We start from the raw sequence: 21299 nt of genomic DNA, 5'->3' as shown, positions 1-21299 counted from the left end.
CTTTCTGGATACACAGTTACATCCCAGTGTTAATAGAGCTGTTAACTTTGACAGTAGTGACTCAAGTGAAAAAAATGAACCCTTATAAACTTCAACATTTATTCAGAAAGGATACTCTGTATTGAGGGAATGTGGTTCACTCTCAAGTAAGCTGTTCCATTAAACACTAAACTGAAATGTGTTACAAATAGAATAGAAAGCTATCAATCTTCTGAGGAAAAAATCATCAGTTTGATTAATCTGAATGAAATCAGATCATACAGTACATAAAGGAATGAAACTAGTAGATTGTTGGCACCAAAATACGTTGTGGCAACCTCTGCTGTACAGCAAGGTAACTCAGTTAAACATGAATAGACATTATTTTTTTTAATATTCTTTCCATTATGATTTATCATAGGGTATTGAATATCCCTGTCTATACAGTAGAACCTTGTTATTTATCAAGCCTCTTAAAGATATTAAAGGAGGAAGAGGGGGAGGAAAAGGTGGGAGAGAAGGAAATAGGGGGAGGGGAGGAAGGAAGGGAAGGAGGGAGAGGGGAGGAAGGAAGAGAAGGAGGGAGAGGGGAAGAAGGGGGAAAAGGGGAAGGAGGGGAAGTCATTCTATCAATATATACTTCTCTGTAATCTATCCTCAAGAAATAAAGAAACAGAGAAAGGTCTCCACTGTGACTCACCTTGGTAGGTCCATTTCCATTAATCATCACTGGTAATGTTTCATAAAATACATTTTTAGCTCTGGCTTTGCCATTTTCAAATTTCAAAACAACTTCATCTGGATTTTAAAAAAGACAGATTTTAGTCATTTAAAATGTGTATGTATGTGTTCATATACACATATACACGTACACATCTATCTATACATTTTAGTTTGTTATAAAATTTCTCAGGCATGCTATTCCATGTGCCACACTTTTAGAAACTTTGCCTGCTTCAAGTCAGCAGATATCCAAAATGAAGGACAACACTGACACAGATGCAGGTTCTAAGCACCTAACCTTCTCCAACCTGGTGCTGGCAAACTGAGCTGCTAAGACACGGAGAGGTCTTGGTTGAAAGAAAGCATCTTCACAATACTGTCTCTGTCTTTTGAAAGTGATGTAATCCCAAATGAATTAAATTATTGTCTCAATTTATTCATCTGTAAAATGGGATTCTTGCCTGCTTTTCTAGGCTATTATGAAGATAACAATATATGTCTAGCAAGTAGAAAACTGCCAGGCATAAGCTAGGTTTCTACAACTGGCATCATTGATAGTACTTCCAGTTCTTGAATATCAGGCCTAATGCTAATTCCAGGAATACACAAGTCAGCACAAGGAGCTGAAACAAGGAGCAGAAACATTTTTTTTGTATTCAAGCGCCTTTCCTCATATTTCCAGAGCACTCTGAACTAAATCCAGAGCACTTCTACTCTAAGAATCTTTTAATTTATGAACTGCCTTAAAGAAGTATATTGAATTGCAATATATTTTTAATTTGTGAGGTATTAATGCATTAATGTACCAATGTATTTTTAATGTATCAATTAATTAAATTTAATGTATCAATTAATTAAATTTAATGTATTCATGTATTTTTATCTAAATACATGTCTACAAGGAAAACATATACAGGCATGCATACACACATACACCACACTCCACAGTACATGTCTTATTACCAGTTACCTTTAACCTAGATTAAAATAATGTAATACTGCTGAGTAATTCATAATATTAAAAGCTGATACTGAAAACTGATATAACAAAATATAATTAATTTAAAACTATATCTAGAGTCCCCAGTGGTAAATCACTAAAGTTTAAGTTACCTAAGGGCAGAAGTTTATCTTTCTGTACTATTCGTAGGAAAAGATTTTAACTGAATGTATTTATATCAGGCTTAGCTTAACTCCAATATTTTGCTTAATAGTTGCAATACCTACATGTCAACCTTAGTCATAGCTCCAAAATGAATATAAAAAAGGATAAACAGTTTACAACACTGGTGTTCATTTGCACACATGAGTAACCCGCTATTTAAGAAGCATACCTACAGCTCCATTTAAGGTCTGGAAAATTTTACATTTGTGATCCAATGTGATGTTAATAGCTTCCTAAAAATAAGAATGGAAAAAAAATATTTAAAATGACAAAAGAAACAGCAAACAACACTCATGTTGATATAGTTTGCTCTTTGGGGGAATATGAAGATCCAAAACACAAATTAGTCCAATAAACTTCTTCAGAAAGATCCATGTTATGTGTTATATTAAGCTATTAAGATTGGGTATTATTATTATGCAGTATCATCTGCCTGACTCTAAAACAGGTTTATAAGAAGAGAAGCAAAAGGCAAAGGAGAAAGGGAAAGATATACCCAACTGAATGCAGAGTTACAGAGAATAGCGAGGAGAGATAAGAAAGCCTTCTTAAGTAAACAATGCAAAGAAATAAGAAAACAATAGAATAGGGAAGACTAGAGATCTCTTCAAGAAAACTGGAGATGCTAAGGCAACAGTTTATGCAAAGACGGGCACAATAAAGGATAGAAATGGTGAGGACCTAATCGAAGCAGAAGATATTAAGAAGTAGCAAGAATACACAGAAGAACCACACAAAAAAGGTCTTAATGATGTGGATAAAAATGATAGTGTGGTCACTCACCTAGAGCCAGACATCCTGGAAAGTGAAGTCAAGTAGGCCTTAGGAAGCATTACTATGAACAAAGCTAGCGGAGGTGGTGGAATCCCAGTTGAGCTATTTAAAATCCTAAAGGATGATTCTGTTAATGTGCTGCACTCGATATGTCTGCAAATCTAGAAAACTCAGCAGTGACTGCAGGACTAGAAAAGGTCAGTTTTCATTCCAATTCTAAAGACAGCCAATGCCAAAGAATGTTCAAACTATTGGACAATTGTGCTTATTTCACATGCTAGCTCATTTCACATGATCAAAATCCTTCAAGCTAGTATTCGTTATGTGAACCGAGAACTTCCAGATGTACAAGCTGGATTTAGAAAAGGCAGAGGAACCAGAAATCAAACTGCCAACATCTATTGGATCAAATATAAAGCAAAGGGATTCCTGAAAAACATTTACTTCTGCTTCATTGACTACACTAAAGCCTTTGACTATTTGGATCACAACAAACTGTGGAATATTCTTAAAAGAGATGGAATACAAGACCACCTTACCTGTCTCCCAAGAAACCTGTATGCAGGTTAAAAAGCAACAGTTAGAACCAGACATGGAACAACAGACTGGTTCCAAATTGGGAAAGGAGGTCATCAAGGCTGTATATTATCACCCTGCTTTTTAACTTATATGCAGAGCACATCATGTAAAATGCCTGGTTGGATGAATCACAAGCTGGAATCAAGATTGCTGAGAGAAATATCAACAACCTCAGCTATGCAGATGATACCAATCTAATGGCAGAAAGTGAAGAGGAACTAAAGAGCTTCTTGATGGTGAAAGAAGAATGAGAAAAGGCTGGCTTAAATCTTAACATTTAAAAACTAAGATCTTGGCATCCAGTCCCATCAATTCATGGCAAATAGATGGGGAAAAATTGGAAACAGTGGCAGATTTTATTTTCTTTGGCTCCAAAATCACTACAGATGGTGATTGCAGCCATGAAATTAAGACACTTGCTCCCTGGAAGACAACGTAATCATAAACATTAATCTACTTTACAACCTTATTCTCAATGGACCAATTTTTCAGCTACATTGCTCTGATATAATATTCCTAGAATTGTCTTTGCACGCTATTACAGATGGAATGTTTGTTTTCTCTGAAAATTCATATGTTCAAGCCCCAAACTTCACTCTCTATCTCTTATCTCTCTCTCCACCATGTGGAATGCAGCAAGAAGGTGGCTGACATCTACAAGGCAGGAAGAGAGTTCTCCCCAGAATCCAACTATTCTGGCACCCTGATATCAGACTTCTAGCCTCCAGAACTCTGCGAAAACAATTTCTGTTATTTAAGCCACCCAGTCTATGATATTTTGTTATGGCAAACCAAGCAGACTAAGACACATGTTAACCACATTAAATCTTATGCCTATAGAAAACATAAATAGTATTTACACAACTAAAAATACTACAGACCCAGCAGTGAGATTTCAGAGGAAGCATCCTAAAGCAAAAACAATTAAATAACACTCAGAGCACTTTCACTGTGGAATTACACTCAGAAAGACAGGCATCAAGCTGCAAGGGCTAACATTCATGCCAAGAGTAGGTTTCGCCTCTCAAATGAGAGATCAAGTCCTCAGGCTGGTTGTGTCAGTCACATAAGAGACAGTAAAAAAAAAAAAAAAATTAAGAATAAAGTTTCTTAAGAAGTATCTAATGAAAATATTTAGATAGTATTTATCAAAAATACAAAAGCAGACACAGTGCAAACTCACTCTAAAATATACTTAAAAAAAAAAAAAAACACTTGTTTCCTAGTGACAGTACCCTGAAACACACAACTGAATAAATTTTAGAACTGTATTGATTATACAAAATAAACTTATGGAATATTAACTTATATTAGGTAATTATACTGAAAATAGTATCTATCAAATTAAAGAACTTTGTTTTTAGTTTTCTCCAAAGTTCCATTTAAATCAATCTCAGGAATATTGTCCTTAGGGTTTAAGGCAAGGTGCTCTTGTTCCCAACATTCTTCCTCTTAATAAGAGAATTCAGATTTTAGTAGAACACATGTGCTTGAAATAAAGAACAAAACTCCTCTGTATTTTGTGATATGGTGTGTATGTGGTTTAGTTGCTAAGTCATGTCTGACACTGGCGACCCCATGGCCTGTAGCCCACTAGGCTCCTCTGTCCATGGGATTTCCCAGGCAAGAATATTTGAGTGGGTTGCCATTTCCTTCTCCAGGGATCTTCCTGACTCAGGGATCTAACCTCGGTTTCCTGCATTGCAGGCAGATTCTTTACTGACTGAGCCACCAGGGAACCCTTTCCATATTATATGTAGCCAAATAAATATGTTCTGATCAAAGAAAAGTATAAGAAAGCATTTTGTTAGACTTCCAGATAGGCTCTCCTTAGAGTTGACACAACTGAGATGGCCCCATATTTATTACTCTGCCTGTAAAATTGCCCAGAATATGGATGCAATGACTGGAGTGCCAGTAGCCACTTGAACCCAGACATTACATTGAAAGTAAGAGCTATTACCTACCCTCTTCAGTGGATCAATGTAAATTTTAGTGTAAAATAACTGATCATCATCATTATCCTGGAGATTCCACTGCTGAACTATACGGTTGATATAAGGAGCATAACCAATAAATCCTGCAATAGAAAAGAGAATGAATAGAGGATTTAGAATTCAAAGAGCAATATTCATGTCTGTGTTAATTTCATAGACCAGTTGCATAGATTTGTGAAGCTATTAGTCCTAATCCATAGTTTAGAATTTCACAGCTCACCATGAGAGAAGTATGAGTTATTGAGTGTCCTTTGTTTCATATATAAATTCAAACAGAAAAAAGTTTTTACTATCAAGTACAAATAAAAGACTCTCTTTGAATAAACACATTCCCCAAATTAATTTTTTAATTCATTTATTTTTAATTAAAGGACAACTGTTTTACAATATTGTATTGGTTTCTTCCATACATCAACATGAATCAGCCATAGGTATACATAGGTCCCCTCCCTCTTGAACTTCCCTCCCACCTCCCACTCCATTCAACCCCTCTAGGTTGTCACAGAGCCATGGTTTGAGTTCCCTGAGTCATACAGCAAATTCTCACCAGCTATCTATTTTACATATGGTAGTGTATATGTTTCCATGCTACTACAACCCATCCATTCAACTCATCTCCCCATATTAATTGATACAAGAGAGGGAACTAATGTTTTCAAACACATGTTAGGGAAAAAAAGAGTTACTAGGAAAAAATCAGAATCAGAAGAATTTTCTTTCTTCTGAAATGCTGTTCTTAGATCCTGTGTAAAAGATTCACTGTTTCTGGGGAAAAAAAAAAAATACTACAGTGGTTTTAATGTCAGTGCCAGAGATGCTAACACAATCAAAAGAATGTTGGATTTGTCACTGACTGCAAACATCCCAAAGAAATTTTATATCTAGGACATTTTGGGAATTTTTCCTTCACTGAGCTAGTCATTACTATGTCTGCTAAACCATTTTCTGGCTAGGTTTTGTCATGGTCTGGAAAAAGGAAGTCTAAAATTGGATTTTTTTACCTTGGCCTTAGAGCACAAGCATTCAATATGCCAACAACAGTTGTCTATAAAAGACAAAGACAACCGGATCATTTTTCCCTGTGTTTGAGTCTTCCTCTGAATTTCAGAAATGCAGCCAAATGCTATGTTTCATTGATATGCAATACTTTTTAACAAGGAGCAATTTTACTCCTGAGAATTGAAAAGAAACCTAACTTATTATCCTCAAAATTAAAATGTCCTCATAGTAATAAAAGAATTAAAAGAAATAGGCAGGACTATTATTGTTAACTAGAGAAAACAAGACAAAATGAAAACATGACTAAATCAATCACTGGTGGCTCATTTTTTCCTCATTTTTTCCAAATTAGAAAAATCCTAAAACACTGAAAAATATATATTTTTTAACTCTTAAAACCAATCTTCTGTGATAAAAAAGACATGTCTAAGCAGCAACATATGACATTTTGCAATGGTTTATATTACTGTTTTTCAAAAATTATGTTTCCTTATCCTTTTATAAATTACAAATGTCCTTTAAAATGAGAAGGAATTACATTTATTTTCATAGCATGTGATATGTAGTTTATGGTTTACATTTTTCTATTAAACTGCCATATTATTTCAGAAGACTAAAGTTTCTAATATTCCACCATTTTCCTCTTAAGGAAACATGTTTATTCTCCATGATTTTCTTAACTAAATGAAGTACACACAAACAAAACTCATGTCTCTTAAATAACTCTCTATATCATTCATAAATTTACATAAACTTTTATTGAACATACTTAGATTTTCCAGCATTTCTTTAATTATTCTGACTACAGAAAGAATAAGGCTGATGTTCTGATACCCTGTCTGATCACTTTTGGGCTTCCCTGGTGGCTCAGATCATAAAGAATTTGCCTGCAACGCAGGATACCTGGGTTCGATCCCTGAGTCAGGAAGATCTCCTGGAGCCGGTAATGGAAACCCACTCCAGTATTCTTGCCTGGAGAATCCCATGGACAGAGGGGCCTGTGGGCTGCCATCTCTGAGGTCGTACAGAGTCTGGCACAACTGAAGTGACTTAGCAGCAGCAGCAGCAGAACATGACTGAGAGACTTAACACTTTCATTTTTCACGATCACTTTCTCACTTACAAACACATTCTCCTTAATTAAACTTGCTCACAAAGGCACTCACTAGTTTTGCTGCTTCCAAAGTACTATGCCTCTGTTTGAAATTTAGATTTTTGAGTAAATATTTCACTATCTAGATTTTACATATGTTATGTTTCACTAATCCTGTCATGTTTAGAAAAACTAATAAATACAAAGTAAAACTCATCCCAGAATTCCATAGCTAAGTGGCTTTTAATCTATCTAGGACTTAGGGTAAAAGATAAGCCATGTGTCACTGAGGGTCTGACAGTTGGGAGCAGATGGAGCTCTCATTCTCATTTAAAATTGCCCAGACAGAGAAGTCAAGAGCAGGCAGCCATCTTTACTGTAAATCTAAGAGGACAATGTGACCAATATGAGAAACCCTCCTAGGTTCGGACTTGAAGTAAAACCCAAAGATGGTAGATAAATTAGGAGAAAAAGAAAATGGTCAGGAGATCCCCAAAACCGTGAATGAAAAATGTATTGAAGAGAAAAAAAGGGAGCTGAAACTTGGCAGTACACACTAAGATTTAAGGTTTCAGAAGAGCAAATTTATATGGGCTGATGGAGTTCCAAAGAATCACCATGGAAATGGGTTTCTAAAAGAAAATGCAGGTGAATAGAGCTGTAACTAAGTTACTTGTCCAAAGTTTCATATACAAAAGTAACTGAGTGAAGTCTAGAACCCAGATCTGCTATCTCAAACAGCACTTATTTGAACTGGCCTGAATATAATCGGTTATTTTATGTAATTCACAATAAAATCTGTCTTTCCAGTGTGGCTTGCAATTTCCACCCAGCATTGTTTCTCTGACAAGTTACCTGTCCTATATCCACGTTTTCTGGCCATATTTTTATATTAATCTCAGTCTAAAGAAATAAAATAATATCTAAAGTCAAACTTCATTTTATTTTTTGATGGAAGGGGGAAATTTGATCATTTATTTCTTAATTCATAGTGGTATAGCTAAGGCAATACTTTAAGTTCACCCAGGCAATCAATGTTGAATCTTTTTGACTAGGGATGATTTCAAGACAAATCATTTACTCCGGTATATTTAAAATAAGAAAATAAAAGTGAAAGAAAGCCAAACTATTAGTCACTCAGTCGTGTCTGACTCTTTGCAACCCTGTGGACTATAGCCCACCAGGCTCTTCTGTCCATGGAATTCTCCAGGCAAGAATACTGGAGTGGGTTGCCATGCCCTTCTCCAGAGGATCTTCCTGACCCAGGGATCAAACCTGGATCTCCTGCATTGGCAGGCAGATTCTCTACCATCTGAGCCACCAGGCCATTTGTTTAAAATATAGATAAAGTTAATGCCTATTTGTTAAAGCTACTCAAGTGTAGCTTGCACTTTTTCCTAAGTAAGGGAATTTACTAAACCCATTAACCTAGAGCCAGCAAATTCTTAATGAAATTATAGTCAGAAGACCAGAATCCCTGTAGTTTTTCCTTTAATAACTGAATGCCTATTGGAGAAGTCACTTAAATTAGGGAAACACAGTTTTCTCACTTATAATGTAGAAATAATAACATTTATACATAAATAACATTTACACTAGTAATAACACATTACTAATGTTTTTAGGAGCATCATATGATATAACAGATGAGAAAATGTTTTGTCAACTATAAAACACACTGTGAATTTAAACAGATATAATTTTTCCATAGTAATAAGATAATGGTTATTTAAAACATGTCTATAGTTACATATTTTTTTAAAAGGTGGTTTCATCAATATTTTAATCCATGACTCGCATTATATTTTTCTTCCAGTATCTTACTCACCTCCTGAATTCAGGTAGCGTTTCCCAATGTGCACAATGGGATACTTGTCTGCTAGTCTTTTATCTGGCCACAGAATTCCATCAGCTGCAAAGACCACTTTGTGGTTTGACTTTTGAAACTTTTTTAGAACTTCTTCTGGACCACCAGCAAATATAACATTAAAGCTGTTTGATGAGGAGGAGGGGGGAGAAGTTTTAAACACAGTTGTCAAAATTTAGAGATATAAACCAAGAGATGATTTTTCTCTAATAAAAATCAAAATTTAGAATCCAAAATCAGATTAATTCCAACTATTTGCAGAGTAAACCAAACAACTCTCCCTCAACTTAAATTATACGGATTGTATTAAGTTATTAGTATTTATGTTACACTGGTAATAAAGTCCAAATAAAAGCAGCTTTTTTAGTATTAGTCTTAATTTTTTCAATAATCATGTACTCTCCAAAATCAAAATTCCAAAAGTGTTGAAAAGTTAAAAATCAGTAACTTGTTGTATAACATAGTAGAAGTGCTATTACTGACAGAGGCTGCCATTGTAACTGCCTAATGTTTCTTTCTAATTTGTACTCATCTATAATAATTTCCGCAGATGTCATTACCTGTGACAAAATGTTTCCACCTACTAAATGTCATCAATATAAATAAATTTAAATTTGAATCACTATTTAGCCTGAAATCCTAAACTAAATGCATACACACATGTGTATCTTTTTAAAGCTCAATATATTTAAAAATGTTAAAAATTAAATCTATAGTTTCATTGATTTTTCTGAAGATTGTATTACCCACAGTTCATCCATAGAATCACAATGACTTATAATATGAAATGTGACACACACTACCTGTTTTCTCTCTGCAATAAGTTCTCTATTCTTGCTACAACCACAAATTCTTCTGCATCTTTCTTTAACAAAACCAACGATTTCCAAAGATGATAATTTCATGACTTGCCATCGCAGGTGGCAAACAAGAAGAGTACACAAATGCTCTTTAATTCAGCACCAGGTCTTTCTAATAGCCTATAGTCCCAATGCACTTCTGTGATACCTGGAGTGGTGCAGAGGCAGGAAGGGGGTGCCAGCAAGGAAGGATTGGGGACGTTGCTGGTTTTATTTTTGGCCACACCATGCTACATGCAGGATCTTAGTTCCCCCACCAGGAAGCAAACCCACGCCCACTGCAGTGGAAGTGCAGAGTCGTAACCCCTGGACCACCAAAGAAGCCCCTGCTATGATATTTGAACTGGGAAGTAAGGAGGCTGTTCCACACACTTTGCCAGACTTGCTCTTGAGGAGTTTGTTAATATGCTAACATAGTAGTATGTATCAGGCAACATTCAATAACTTTCTGTACATGAATTTGGGCTTTCCCTGTGGATCAGCTGGTAAAGAATCTGTCTGCCAATGCAGGCGATACAGGAGACATGGGTTTAATCTCTGGGTCAGGGAGATTCCCTGGAGAAGGGTATGGCAATCCACTCCAGTGAAATGTGAGTAGAATTGGTATGTTCATGCAACCTCCAAGTCCTGGGCTTTAAAAAGGAAGCTGCCTACCCTCTGTTTCCTCTTTCCCTTTCATGGTGAACCAGACTTTACAAGCAAAAATTCCTTGACATAGTCTCCCCCACCAGACAGTCCACTTCTGAATCTATTTTTTTTTAAAAAAAGATTAAAATGTTGCTAATGTGAAACTAAAGTAGTAAAATTAGTAAATAAAAATTAGGCAATTTTTAAAAATTAGTAAAAGTAAAGTTGAATTCAGAGAGCTACACCATTTTTTTTTTCATTCTAAATTGTCCGGCTGCTAAGTCGCTTCAGTCGTGTACGACTCTGTGTGACCCCATAGACGGCAGCCCACCAAGCTCCCCCGTCCCTGGGATTCTCCAGGCAAGAACACTGGAGTGGGTTGCCATTTCCTTCTCCAATGTATGGAAGTGAAGAGTGAGAGAAGTTGCTCAGTCACGTCCTACTCTTCGTGACCCCATGGACAGCAGCCTATCAGGCTCCTCCGCCCCTGGGCTTGTCCTAGAGAATTAAATTTTATCATTGCTTTTTGTTACAAAAAAATAACTTTAAAATTAAAACATATCTATCTAGCTACATATATATACATATATACATATACATATATATATATATATACATATTTGGCATTTAATTTTTTTCTTTCTTTTAGCTCAAAGGGTAGAAAAATTTTAATACTGTTAATAATATAATCATAAAGTGATTCAGTTCACACAATCTGAAGTCTAACAGATGGGTTTCTAACTCCAATTCCAGCTCTATCACTTGCCATCTGAGTAACCATAGGAAAGTTAGTAACAAACTCTTTATGCTTCTGTTCCTTTAAGCATAAAATGATGGGGAAAGTAGTGCTTATTTCTCATCAAGATATTGCTACAAAAAATTAAAAATTAACACCATAATAATCTTTCAAAAAAGTTTAAAAAATTAACATTTTTGTTACTATAGGAAAGGGACCTGAAAAATGAGAGGTAGGACAAAAACTTACTTTTAAATTTACACAAGTCTGTAGTTTTAAATAATTTTATTTTTTAGCCAAATACACATTTTAAGATAAATTTTAAATCAGAATAAATTTGTTTTGACTAAAACCTCAAGCCAACTCCCCTCAATGTTTATTTAAAAAACTGAATTAATCTGACTTCACAAAGTATTTATATGAATATATCAAGTTTCTCTTTTTCTTATAAATAAGTATAGCTGATTTCATAAGTATGACCACTTTAGATTTCTGCCTTGTAGGATAACCCTATCTTTTCTATCAGGGGTATTTTCTTCAAGACTACTAGTTGCCGATATAATTTTCTTTTTTAAATACTGAAGATTTAGGAAATAATACTAGCTTTATAAGACCAGTTACCAGGGTAACTAAACCCTGAGAGTAAGGCAAATAAACCAAACCCTCTGAGGCACAGGACCCCATAAATTGTCTGGAGAGATGGATAAAAAGAGCTCATTATGTCAGAGAATCATAGATTGGAGACTTGGACCAAACTGATTCAGATATTTTGCAGGTAGCATCATGTATTCAAACTTTCCTGGTAGCTCAAAGGTACAGACTCTGCCTGCCAATGCAGGAAACAGGGGTTTTATCCCTGGGTTGGCAAGATCCCCTAGAGGAGGCCATGGCAACACACTTCAATATTCTTGCCTGGGAAATTCCATGGATGGAGGAGCCTGGAGGGCTACAGTCCATGGAGTTTCAAGAGTTAGACACAACTTAGAAATGAAACAACAACAAAAATCATGTATTTGAAGTAATAAAGGTACAGTTGGCAAATGATTGTTTTGTCTTTGTAACACCAGTGAAGAGCTTAATATCTCCACAGTACATCTCAAACTATTAGCAGAAGTCAACAGCTTGAAATGGAGGAGTTGTGGGCTACTTGTACTCTGATAATTTAAAAATTTTGTAAGTAGGCATTACCTTTAAAACTAAAAGCAATTACTGTAGATCAAAATGTAAAAGGCAAAAATTCTCTTCACATAATTCAAGTACGGATTTGACTTTGAATAAAAATTTAAGGTTGCTGGAACTTTCTCATTCCATTCTAGTAGCATTGCTATTTCTGTGTTGAAGTACTTTAGAAAAGTTTTTTTGAACCGATTTAAAACTTTTCAAAGGGCAAGAAAGTTTTTCTACTTAAAATGACTTTAGTCATATCAACCCAAAAGGTCAAACTTTTTAAAAAATGCCCACAACAGTCATAAAAATAATGCTCATAGGAATTTGATACATTTAAATGTGAAGAATAAGATAAAACTTTCCACAGTTCACTGTGGTAAATATTCCTGGGTCCTGCAAAAACCATAAGGTTTTCACCTTATGTGGTCATACTGAGTCCTCTACCAGACACGTCAGTGTTCTATCTCAGACAGGTCATTGAAACTTTTACAAGCGTTCCCTGTTTCTGTGGCACCATCAACCATACAGTCACTCAAGCTGAAAATCCTTTATTCAGCCCTGCCTCTTCCCTTTCCATGGCCTCTCTCATCAAATCTTTCTCCAGAACCCATTGATTCCATCTACTTAATCTATTTAGAATTTAAAGCCTCTCCACTCCCACTAGAAGACACTGGACTAGATTAATTCAAAAATCTTATAAGCCTCCCTATCACCCATCCCCTCTAATAAGGACCATCTGATAAACTCTCCTGAAAACCTTTCTGTGCCATTCCCTTGACTGGATCAGTCCCTTGATTGGATCAGAACTATGGTCTAAAGTGGGACTCAGCAAATATTTACTATCTAGCCTTTTAGCAAAAATTCCTCAGGCTTTGAGGGCAATATGGTCTCTGCTGGATGACTCAACTCTACCATTGTGGTACAACGCAGCCATAGGCAATTTGTAAATAATTGAGCACACTTGTGCTACAACAAAAGTATTTACAGAAAAGAGCCTGGGCCAGACTACAGCTTACCAAACCCTGGCCTGTAAAATAAAGTCTAAATGAATCAGACTCACATTAATTTTCTACTAAATAGCCTGTTCTGAAGTCACACTGAATTATTTGATCTGTCTTTCATGTCTTTAATCATGATGTTTCAGCAGCTTAGCACATCTTTTCCCAATCGGATCCAAACCACTCACCCTCATCCAAATCTCACTTCCTCTACAAACCTCTACGTGAGCAGCATAAATGGAAAAGATCATTTCCATCCTCTTAATCCCCACAACTCTTTTCCTCTCTTTTTCCACAGAATGTTTCATTTTCTACTTGTCATGGACAGGGAAGACTGGCATGCTGCAGTCCATGGGGGTCGCAAAGAGTCGGACACGACAGAGCAACTGAACTGAACTGAACTTCATGCCAGCAGTGACTATTTATACTAAACTGCATTGTCTTCCTTCACATGCCAAATACACCAGTTTATTCATCTGTGTATTATTCCCCTAAGTCAGAGAGGAAAACAACAGAAGTGTTTCCTAATCTTATTTATTTGTTTCTCCCCAACCCACACTTTATTCATCATCACTGATATAAATTTAAGCCAAAAGTTATGATTACCCAAACTATTAGCAGCTGGTTTTTAAAAGCTTAAAGTCTAATGAAGCATGCAAGAAGCAATACACCTGATAATTCTCTCTTTAATCATGTCTTCATCTTAAAAACATATCTATATTTTTCACAGATAATTGATGCTAAAAACAATACTATAGAACCACTCCCCCCTCATTTTCATAAAGCAGTTGAAAATGTCTACTCGGTTGAACTTGCAGAATAAATTACAAAATAATCACAAGAGAAATGATTAAATTTATCATAGGAATTTTGAAGGAAGGGGAAGGAATAAACTTGGACAAAGTAGGGACTATTTTAAAAACAATTACTGGAAGGATTTTTTTAATGGTATATAATTTCATTTTCTGAATATAATACTCCTACTGAGGCTGGGATGAGGTAGCAGTCAAATGAGGACACTGCCCAGGTGGAGAGTCATTTTCTCCAGACACTTTCCTGAGAGTAGCCAAGTCCTGAGGTAGCTCCTAGCAGACAGGGCAGCCAAGGAGACACTGTGGCAAGACCTCAAGCTGCTCAAGCTGCTAGCTATCTGTGGGACCATGAGTCATCATCACTTGGTGCCTCTGCATCAGTCTCTTTACTTGTAAAACAAATGCTTAAATGAAAATCTTCCTCTAATTGTAAATGACAGTTAAATTCATCTCTGCAACATTAGAACTTTCAAATCTAATACATATTTAGTGCACAGTAAGTATGGCAAAGAACCTGCCTACCAACACAGGAGACATGAGACTCGGGTTTTATCCTTGGGTCAGGAAGATCCCCTGAAGGAAGGATGGCAACCTACTCCAGCATTTTTGCCTGGTGAATCCCATGAACAGAGTAGCCTGGCAGGCTACAGTCCATAGGGTTACACAATCAGACACAACTGAAATGACAGCACACACACACGTGCACACACAACTAAGTATTCACTGAATCCGTGAAGAAAGCAAGAAGCTTTTTCAATCCCCAGCATTTATTATTATGTACCTATAATATTATTATTATTATGTAGCATTATTATATAATATTACTACATATTATATACAATATACTATTTACAATAATATATACATATTATTATGTAATATTACATTATTATTATGTAATATTACATTATTATTATGTAATATTAGTATTATTATGTAGCTGTGCCAGAAAACGCATACAAATCTATGGATAGAAAAGCCTTTCCAGAGGGCAAGATTTCTGTCCCAGTCAACCCCTGCCCCACCACCAATCCAGCCATGGCAACTAGCACCATATTTTACATAATAACAGATGCTTAATAATACATATTTACTCAAAATAAAAAGATTCAAGGAGTAGGTAATCTGGTTTGTAGATAATCTGGTTTGGGGAAAATCTGGTTTATGTCTACACACAAAAAGTAGACAAATTAGTACCATTTATCAAGCTATATACAAACAACCAATCCTTTTTTTGTACACAGTCTGGTTCTTCCTTACTCCAACATACCCACTAATACACTCAGTAAACACTAATAATAATATTTGGACAATTTTTTTTAAAAGTCATTGATTTCCCATGTAATTCCTAATCATATTTCACATCATGGATGAGGCTGAAGGCAATGCAATATGTTTAAGTGACAGCTAAAGATTTTAACCTTTCCTTCAAAAACAAGCAAAAAAATTAAAAAGCCATGTAGAAACTGAAAACTCTGATGTATTTGGCTTTCCTTCATACTAATTTAATGAAATATTGTCCATTGCTAATGACTAGGTTCTTTATGTCTGCAAACCTAAACTGTCCTCATTGCCAAGAAGAAGTCTATCAAATAAATCTGCCATAATTAGTTAAAATTACAGCCATCAATCTTAAAAAGCTTTGCCTTCAGAAAAATTTTACTCTGTCTTCTGTATAAACTATGTGTATTAGTTAGCTGCTCAGTTCAGTTCAGTTCAGTCACTCAGTTGGGTCCGACTCTTTGTGATCCTATGAATTGCAGCACGTCAGGCCTCCCTGTCCATCACCAACTCCCGGAGTTCACTCAGACTCACGTCCATCGAGTCGGTTATGCCATCCAGCCATCTCATCCTCTGTCGTCCCCTTCTCCTCCTGCCCCCAATCCCTCCCAGCATCAGAGTCTTTTCCAATGAGTCAACTCTTCGCATGAGGTGGCCAAAGTATTGGAGTTTCAGCTTTAGCATCATTCCTTCCAAAGAACTCCCAGGACTGATCTTTAGAATGGACTGGTTGGATCTCCTTGCAGTCCAAGGGACTCTCAAGAGTCTTCTCCAACACCACAGTTCAAAAGCATCAGTTCTTCGGCACTCAGCTTTCTTCACAGTCCAACTCTCACATCCATACATGACCACTGGAAAAACCATAGCCTTAGCTAAACGGACCTTTGTTGGCAAAGTAATATCTCTGCTTTTGAATATGCTCTCTAGGTTGGTCATAACTTTCCTTCCAAGGAGTGTCTTTTAAATTCATGGCTGTAATCACCATCTGCAGTGATTTTGGAACCCCCAAAAATAAAGTCTGACACTGTTTCCACTGTTTCCCCATCTATTTCCCACCAGATGCCATGATCTTAGTTTTTCTGAATGTTGAGCTTTAAACCAACTTTTTCACTCTCCTGTTTCACTTTCATCAAGAGGCTTTTGAGTTCCTCCTCACTTTCTGCCATAAGGATGGTGTCATCTGCATATCTGAGGTTATTGATATTTCTCCCGGCAATCTTGATTCCAGCTTGTGGTTCTTCCAGCCCAGCGTTTCTCATGATGTACTCTGCATATAAGTTAAATAAGCAGGGTGACAATATACAGCCTCGATGGACTCCTTTTTATATTTGGAACCAGTCTGTTGTTCCATGTCCAGTTCTAACTGTTGCTTCCTGACCTGCATATAGGTTTCTCAAAAGGCAGGTCAGGGTCTGATATTCCCATCTCTTGAAGAATTTTCCACAGTTTATTGTGATCCACACAGTCAAAGGTTTTGGCATAGTCAATAAAGCAGAAATAGATGTTTTTCTGGAACTCTCTTGCTTTTTCCATGATCCAGCAGATGTTGGCAATTTGATCTCTGGTTCCTCTGCCTTTTCTAAAACCAGCTTGAACATCTGCAAGTTCACAGTTCATGTATTGCTGAAGCCTGGCTTGGAGAATTTTGAGCATTACTTTACTAGTGTGTGCGTGTCCAACTCTTTGTGACCCCATGGACTGCAGCCCACCAGGCTCCTCTGTCCACAGGATTCTCCAGGCAAGAATACTGGAGTGGGTTGCAATTTCCCTCTCCAATAAACTATGTAAGGCAATATAAAATGTAGGCATATTGGTGATGTAGCTTAAATTATGAAAGGTACAACATGGTTATTTCATAGACTAAAATAAGATAGGATCTGGTCACCTATAGAATTTTAATAAATACAAATTATATTTCTTATAACAATGACAAAATCATAAAAACTATGTTCACAAACAGTTAGCAAACTGATACAATAAAAACATAATCTTTCCCAATTTTCTAAAAGTAAATGATTCTAAAGAGATTATGCCAATGTTTGACCACGAAGATAAATTTTTCTTCTAAATTAGGTCGGTTCAGTTTTGTCTGAAGAACTAGTACAATATGAGATCCTTGAGGGTGGCATCTTTGTGTATCTCTTTTTCTATAGTGTTAAGTTCAGTACCTGGGTCAAAGTTTTTGCTCAAGATGTGTTCTGAATGCCAAGTGAAAAATCTGCTCACTGATGTCACTTTTTCTAATATTTAATTAGAAGCTAAAAGAAACAAACATTGGTCAATACATGAAAGATCAAAAGCAGCAGCAGCATTTTCACAGTTTCTAACCAACAATCAATTTTTAAAATAATTTCTATCTTTGAAATTTAGAAAGTTTGGATGCTTTCCTGCCCTTATAAGTCATTTAATTTCTTCAAATGAAGAAAAAAAAATCTTCACAAATAATTTTAAAGCATCCATAATACTTCTGCCTCTTGAAAAATGCTTCTCCATCTTTTAATGCAATTCACTCTTCAGTTCAGTTCATTTCAGTCGCTCAGTCATATCTGACTCTTTGTGACCCCATAAATCGCAGCACGCCAGGCCTCCCTGTCCATCACCAACTCCCGGAGTTCACTCAGACTCACGTCCATTGAGTCAGTGATGCCATCCAGCCATCTCATCCTCTGTCGTCCCCTTCTCCTCCTGACCCCAATCCCTCCCAGCATCAGAGTCTTTTCCAATGAGTCAACTCTTCACATGAGGTGGCCAAAGGACTGGAGTTTCAGCTTTAGCATCATTCCTTCCAAAGAAATCCCAGGGCTGATCTCCTTCAGAATGGACTGGTTGGATCTCCTTGCAGTCCAAGGGACTCTCAAGAGTCTTCTCCAACACCACAGTTCAAAAGCATCAATTCTTCAGCACTCAGCTTTCTTCACAGTCCAACTCTCTCACATCCATACATGACCACAGGAAAAACCATAGCCTTGAATAGACGGACCTTTGTTCTCAAAGTAATGTCTCTGCTTTTTAATATGCTATCTAGGTTGGTCATTCTAAATAAATGTGGTTATATTATACATCATTTGAATGCACATTTCTAGCTTTAGTTTTTTTGCAAAAGACTTATTACTTGCTTTTTATTTTATATTTACTTTAGACTAGGGAAATGATGTGAGATGAAAAGCAAATTCAAGTAATTTTCTTATTTGAGTTTAAAATGGGTCAAAAAGCATGAAGACAACTCACAACATAAACAATGCATTTGGCCCAGGAACCACTACTGAATGTATAGTGCAGTGGTGGTTCAAGAAGTTTTGCAAAGGAGATGAGAGCTTCGAAGACAAGGAGTTCAGTGTCAGGCCGTTGGAAGATGACAACGACCAATTGAGAGAATCACTGAAGCTGATCCTCTTAAACTACACAGGAAGTTGCTGAAGAACTCAACATAGACCATTCTATAGTCGTTCCGCATTTGAAGCAAACTGGAAAGGTGAAAAGCTCAATAAGCAATTAAGTGAGTGCCTCATAAGCTGACTAAAAGTAAAAAAAATCAATGTTTTGAAGTGTTGTTTTCTCTTATTCCAACAAACATCAACAAACCATTTCTTAATCAGATTGTGATGTGGGCTGAAATTTATATTTTGTGGTGGCACTGAATGTAAATGTCATTAATCAGATGTGCTTTTTACAGAAAGAATCCCAATATATGAAATATTTAAAAGGCATATTTGGTGGCGGTTATTGGACTCACCAAAATGATTATTTCCTCTCTGAAAATATCTACCCCACGATTTTGGTATATAGCAACTCCTTGGTTCATTGAAGTATTTGCTTAAAGATAGTTAACTTTATGACTTTGAGGTAAGATAAAAGAATTGACTTTGCAATTTATAAGCTCTTGCTAAATAATGGTAGGAGTAAGGTAGACTGAATTTTTTAAAAACTAGAATGGTAGTTGCATGTTACAATATTTTTCCCTAAAATCTCTATGAGCCTACTTCAAAAGAGCTCATCATACTTTGTCCAGTCTGTTAAAGTCATCAAATCCATTATATATACTGATAGTTGTTCAAATCAAGGGGAGATTGCCAATTTCACAAAGCGTCTTAATTGCAATAAAACACACACACACACACACTGCAGGGTGAAGTAACTTGAAAAAAAAGTTTGTGGTACTTTCTCATATAAAGAGCTTCAGTGTTCATTTTGTTTTAAGAATAACCCAAACCCTTGTTAAATATTTATTTACATCTAAATTAAATATGGTAAATCTTAACTTAGTATATTTATGAACACTGTCTCTAATTTTAAATGTTCATCCAAAAGTCAGTTTAGAATACATATTCACATGGAAGTGATGTTATAAGATTGCTTTCAAATTAATTCACAGAAGCCTGTCACAATGAACACTAAGGACCATTTTGAGATATGGCAAATGTTCCAGAATCAAGCAGTGACAATAATTCCACAACTCTGTAAATTTAAAAAAAATTATTGAAATTTTCACTTAAAGTGAGCATATGTCAAGGTATATAAATCATATCTCAACAAAGCTATTTTCTTAAAGACTATTTAAACTATTAACTACATAAATCTTGGTATTTTTTTATATAGTAGTGACCTATACTTCCATAAAACTAATTAGTACAGTTAAATTGTCCTTAAAAACTCACATAACAAGTAGCAATTGGTTTGATTTACTAAAATGAGTATATTCTGAACTATAGCCTTAACTGGAGGTAAGGTTAATTAGGAGATTAACAATTCTATTGTAAAATGGTTTTCCTTTTTCAAATAATTTAGAGTCAAATTCATTTCTCCCTGATCTTGGATTACCCACAATTTCAACTGTACTGATCACTTGCCCACAATATTTTTTAAAGGGTACTGTCTTTTAAGGAAAAAATAAATGAAAAGAGCTCTAAAGTGGTATCAATTGTCCATCCTTCTTATCTTGGTTACTGTCTCATCATCCCTAGGTTTCTTCAGGAAGACAGATATGGTGAGTCATGAAAGAGAAAATGTTACTGCTGCTTCTTTGACTAGAACTTGGGGAGATGGGCATGCGTGATTTCAGTTAGCTGGCTCTTTTCACAGAGGCAGTTGTCAAGAAATTTTATCCTCAGTTCACTGATATATCCCAAACATAGTGCCTGACACACACTGGATCTTTCATTAAAAGGCTATTGTTATCTTTTGGTCATACTGGGTCTTAAAGTATCAACTAAATAAATAAAAGCAACCTCAAGCAGTCTTCAGATATCTCACAGTGTCCCTTGTCTTATCAGAAACCAATTGGCCCCTTACTAAACCGGTTTCTTCCAAGCTTAAATCTTAAATAGGGGGCTCCCTTAAATGGGAGGGGTAGTCTGATAAAGGAGCAAAGGGTGAGGAAAAGGAGTTCTTCCTAAAATGCAGAAAGAGGTTTGGGAACCCAAAACCACTACTGGCTCATATGTGGTAACTTTTACAAGCAGAATTTGCCTTCAAGTCCAAATCAAAACGTACATGTGGCAAATTCAAGCTGACCAAAATGGCTGGTAATTTTAAACCAAACATACTCAATGTTTAATACGGTTAGTATGAACATCCTGCTCCATTTTCCTAAGGGTTATATATATATATATATATATATATATATATGATTATATATATAATCG

At 35.9% G+C, this 21299-nt stretch overlaps 1 protein-coding gene across 2 annotated transcripts in view; it reads right to left on the bottom strand.

Moving 5' to 3' along the window:
• The window catches only part of PLOD2 (procollagen-lysine,2-oxoglutarate 5-dioxygenase 2), a 121218-nt gene that overhangs the window by 41648 nt on the left and 58271 nt on the right, over positions 1 to 21299 (bottom strand). For both annotated transcript variants that reach the window (XM_070374909.1, XM_070374908.1), the window contains exons 4-7: positions 9138 to 9301; positions 5188 to 5300; positions 2037 to 2100; positions 680 to 777 (exon numbers count right to left, since the gene is read on the bottom strand). In XM_070374909.1, the coding sequence (XP_070231010.1) occupies positions 680 to 777; positions 2037 to 2100; positions 5188 to 5300; positions 9138 to 9301 (439 nt within the window). The remainder of the gene's footprint in view (positions 1 to 679; positions 778 to 2036; positions 2101 to 5187; positions 5301 to 9137; positions 9302 to 21299) is intronic.

Source organism: Bos mutus, chromosome 1, assembly GCF_027580195.1.
Source record: "Bos mutus isolate GX-2022 chromosome 1, NWIPB_WYAK_1.1, whole genome shotgun sequence".
NCBI lineage: Eukaryota > Metazoa > Chordata > Mammalia > Artiodactyla > Bovidae > Bos > Bos mutus.
Note: the sequence above shows the minus strand (reverse complement) of the source record. Positions and strands in the feature narration are given on the sequence as shown.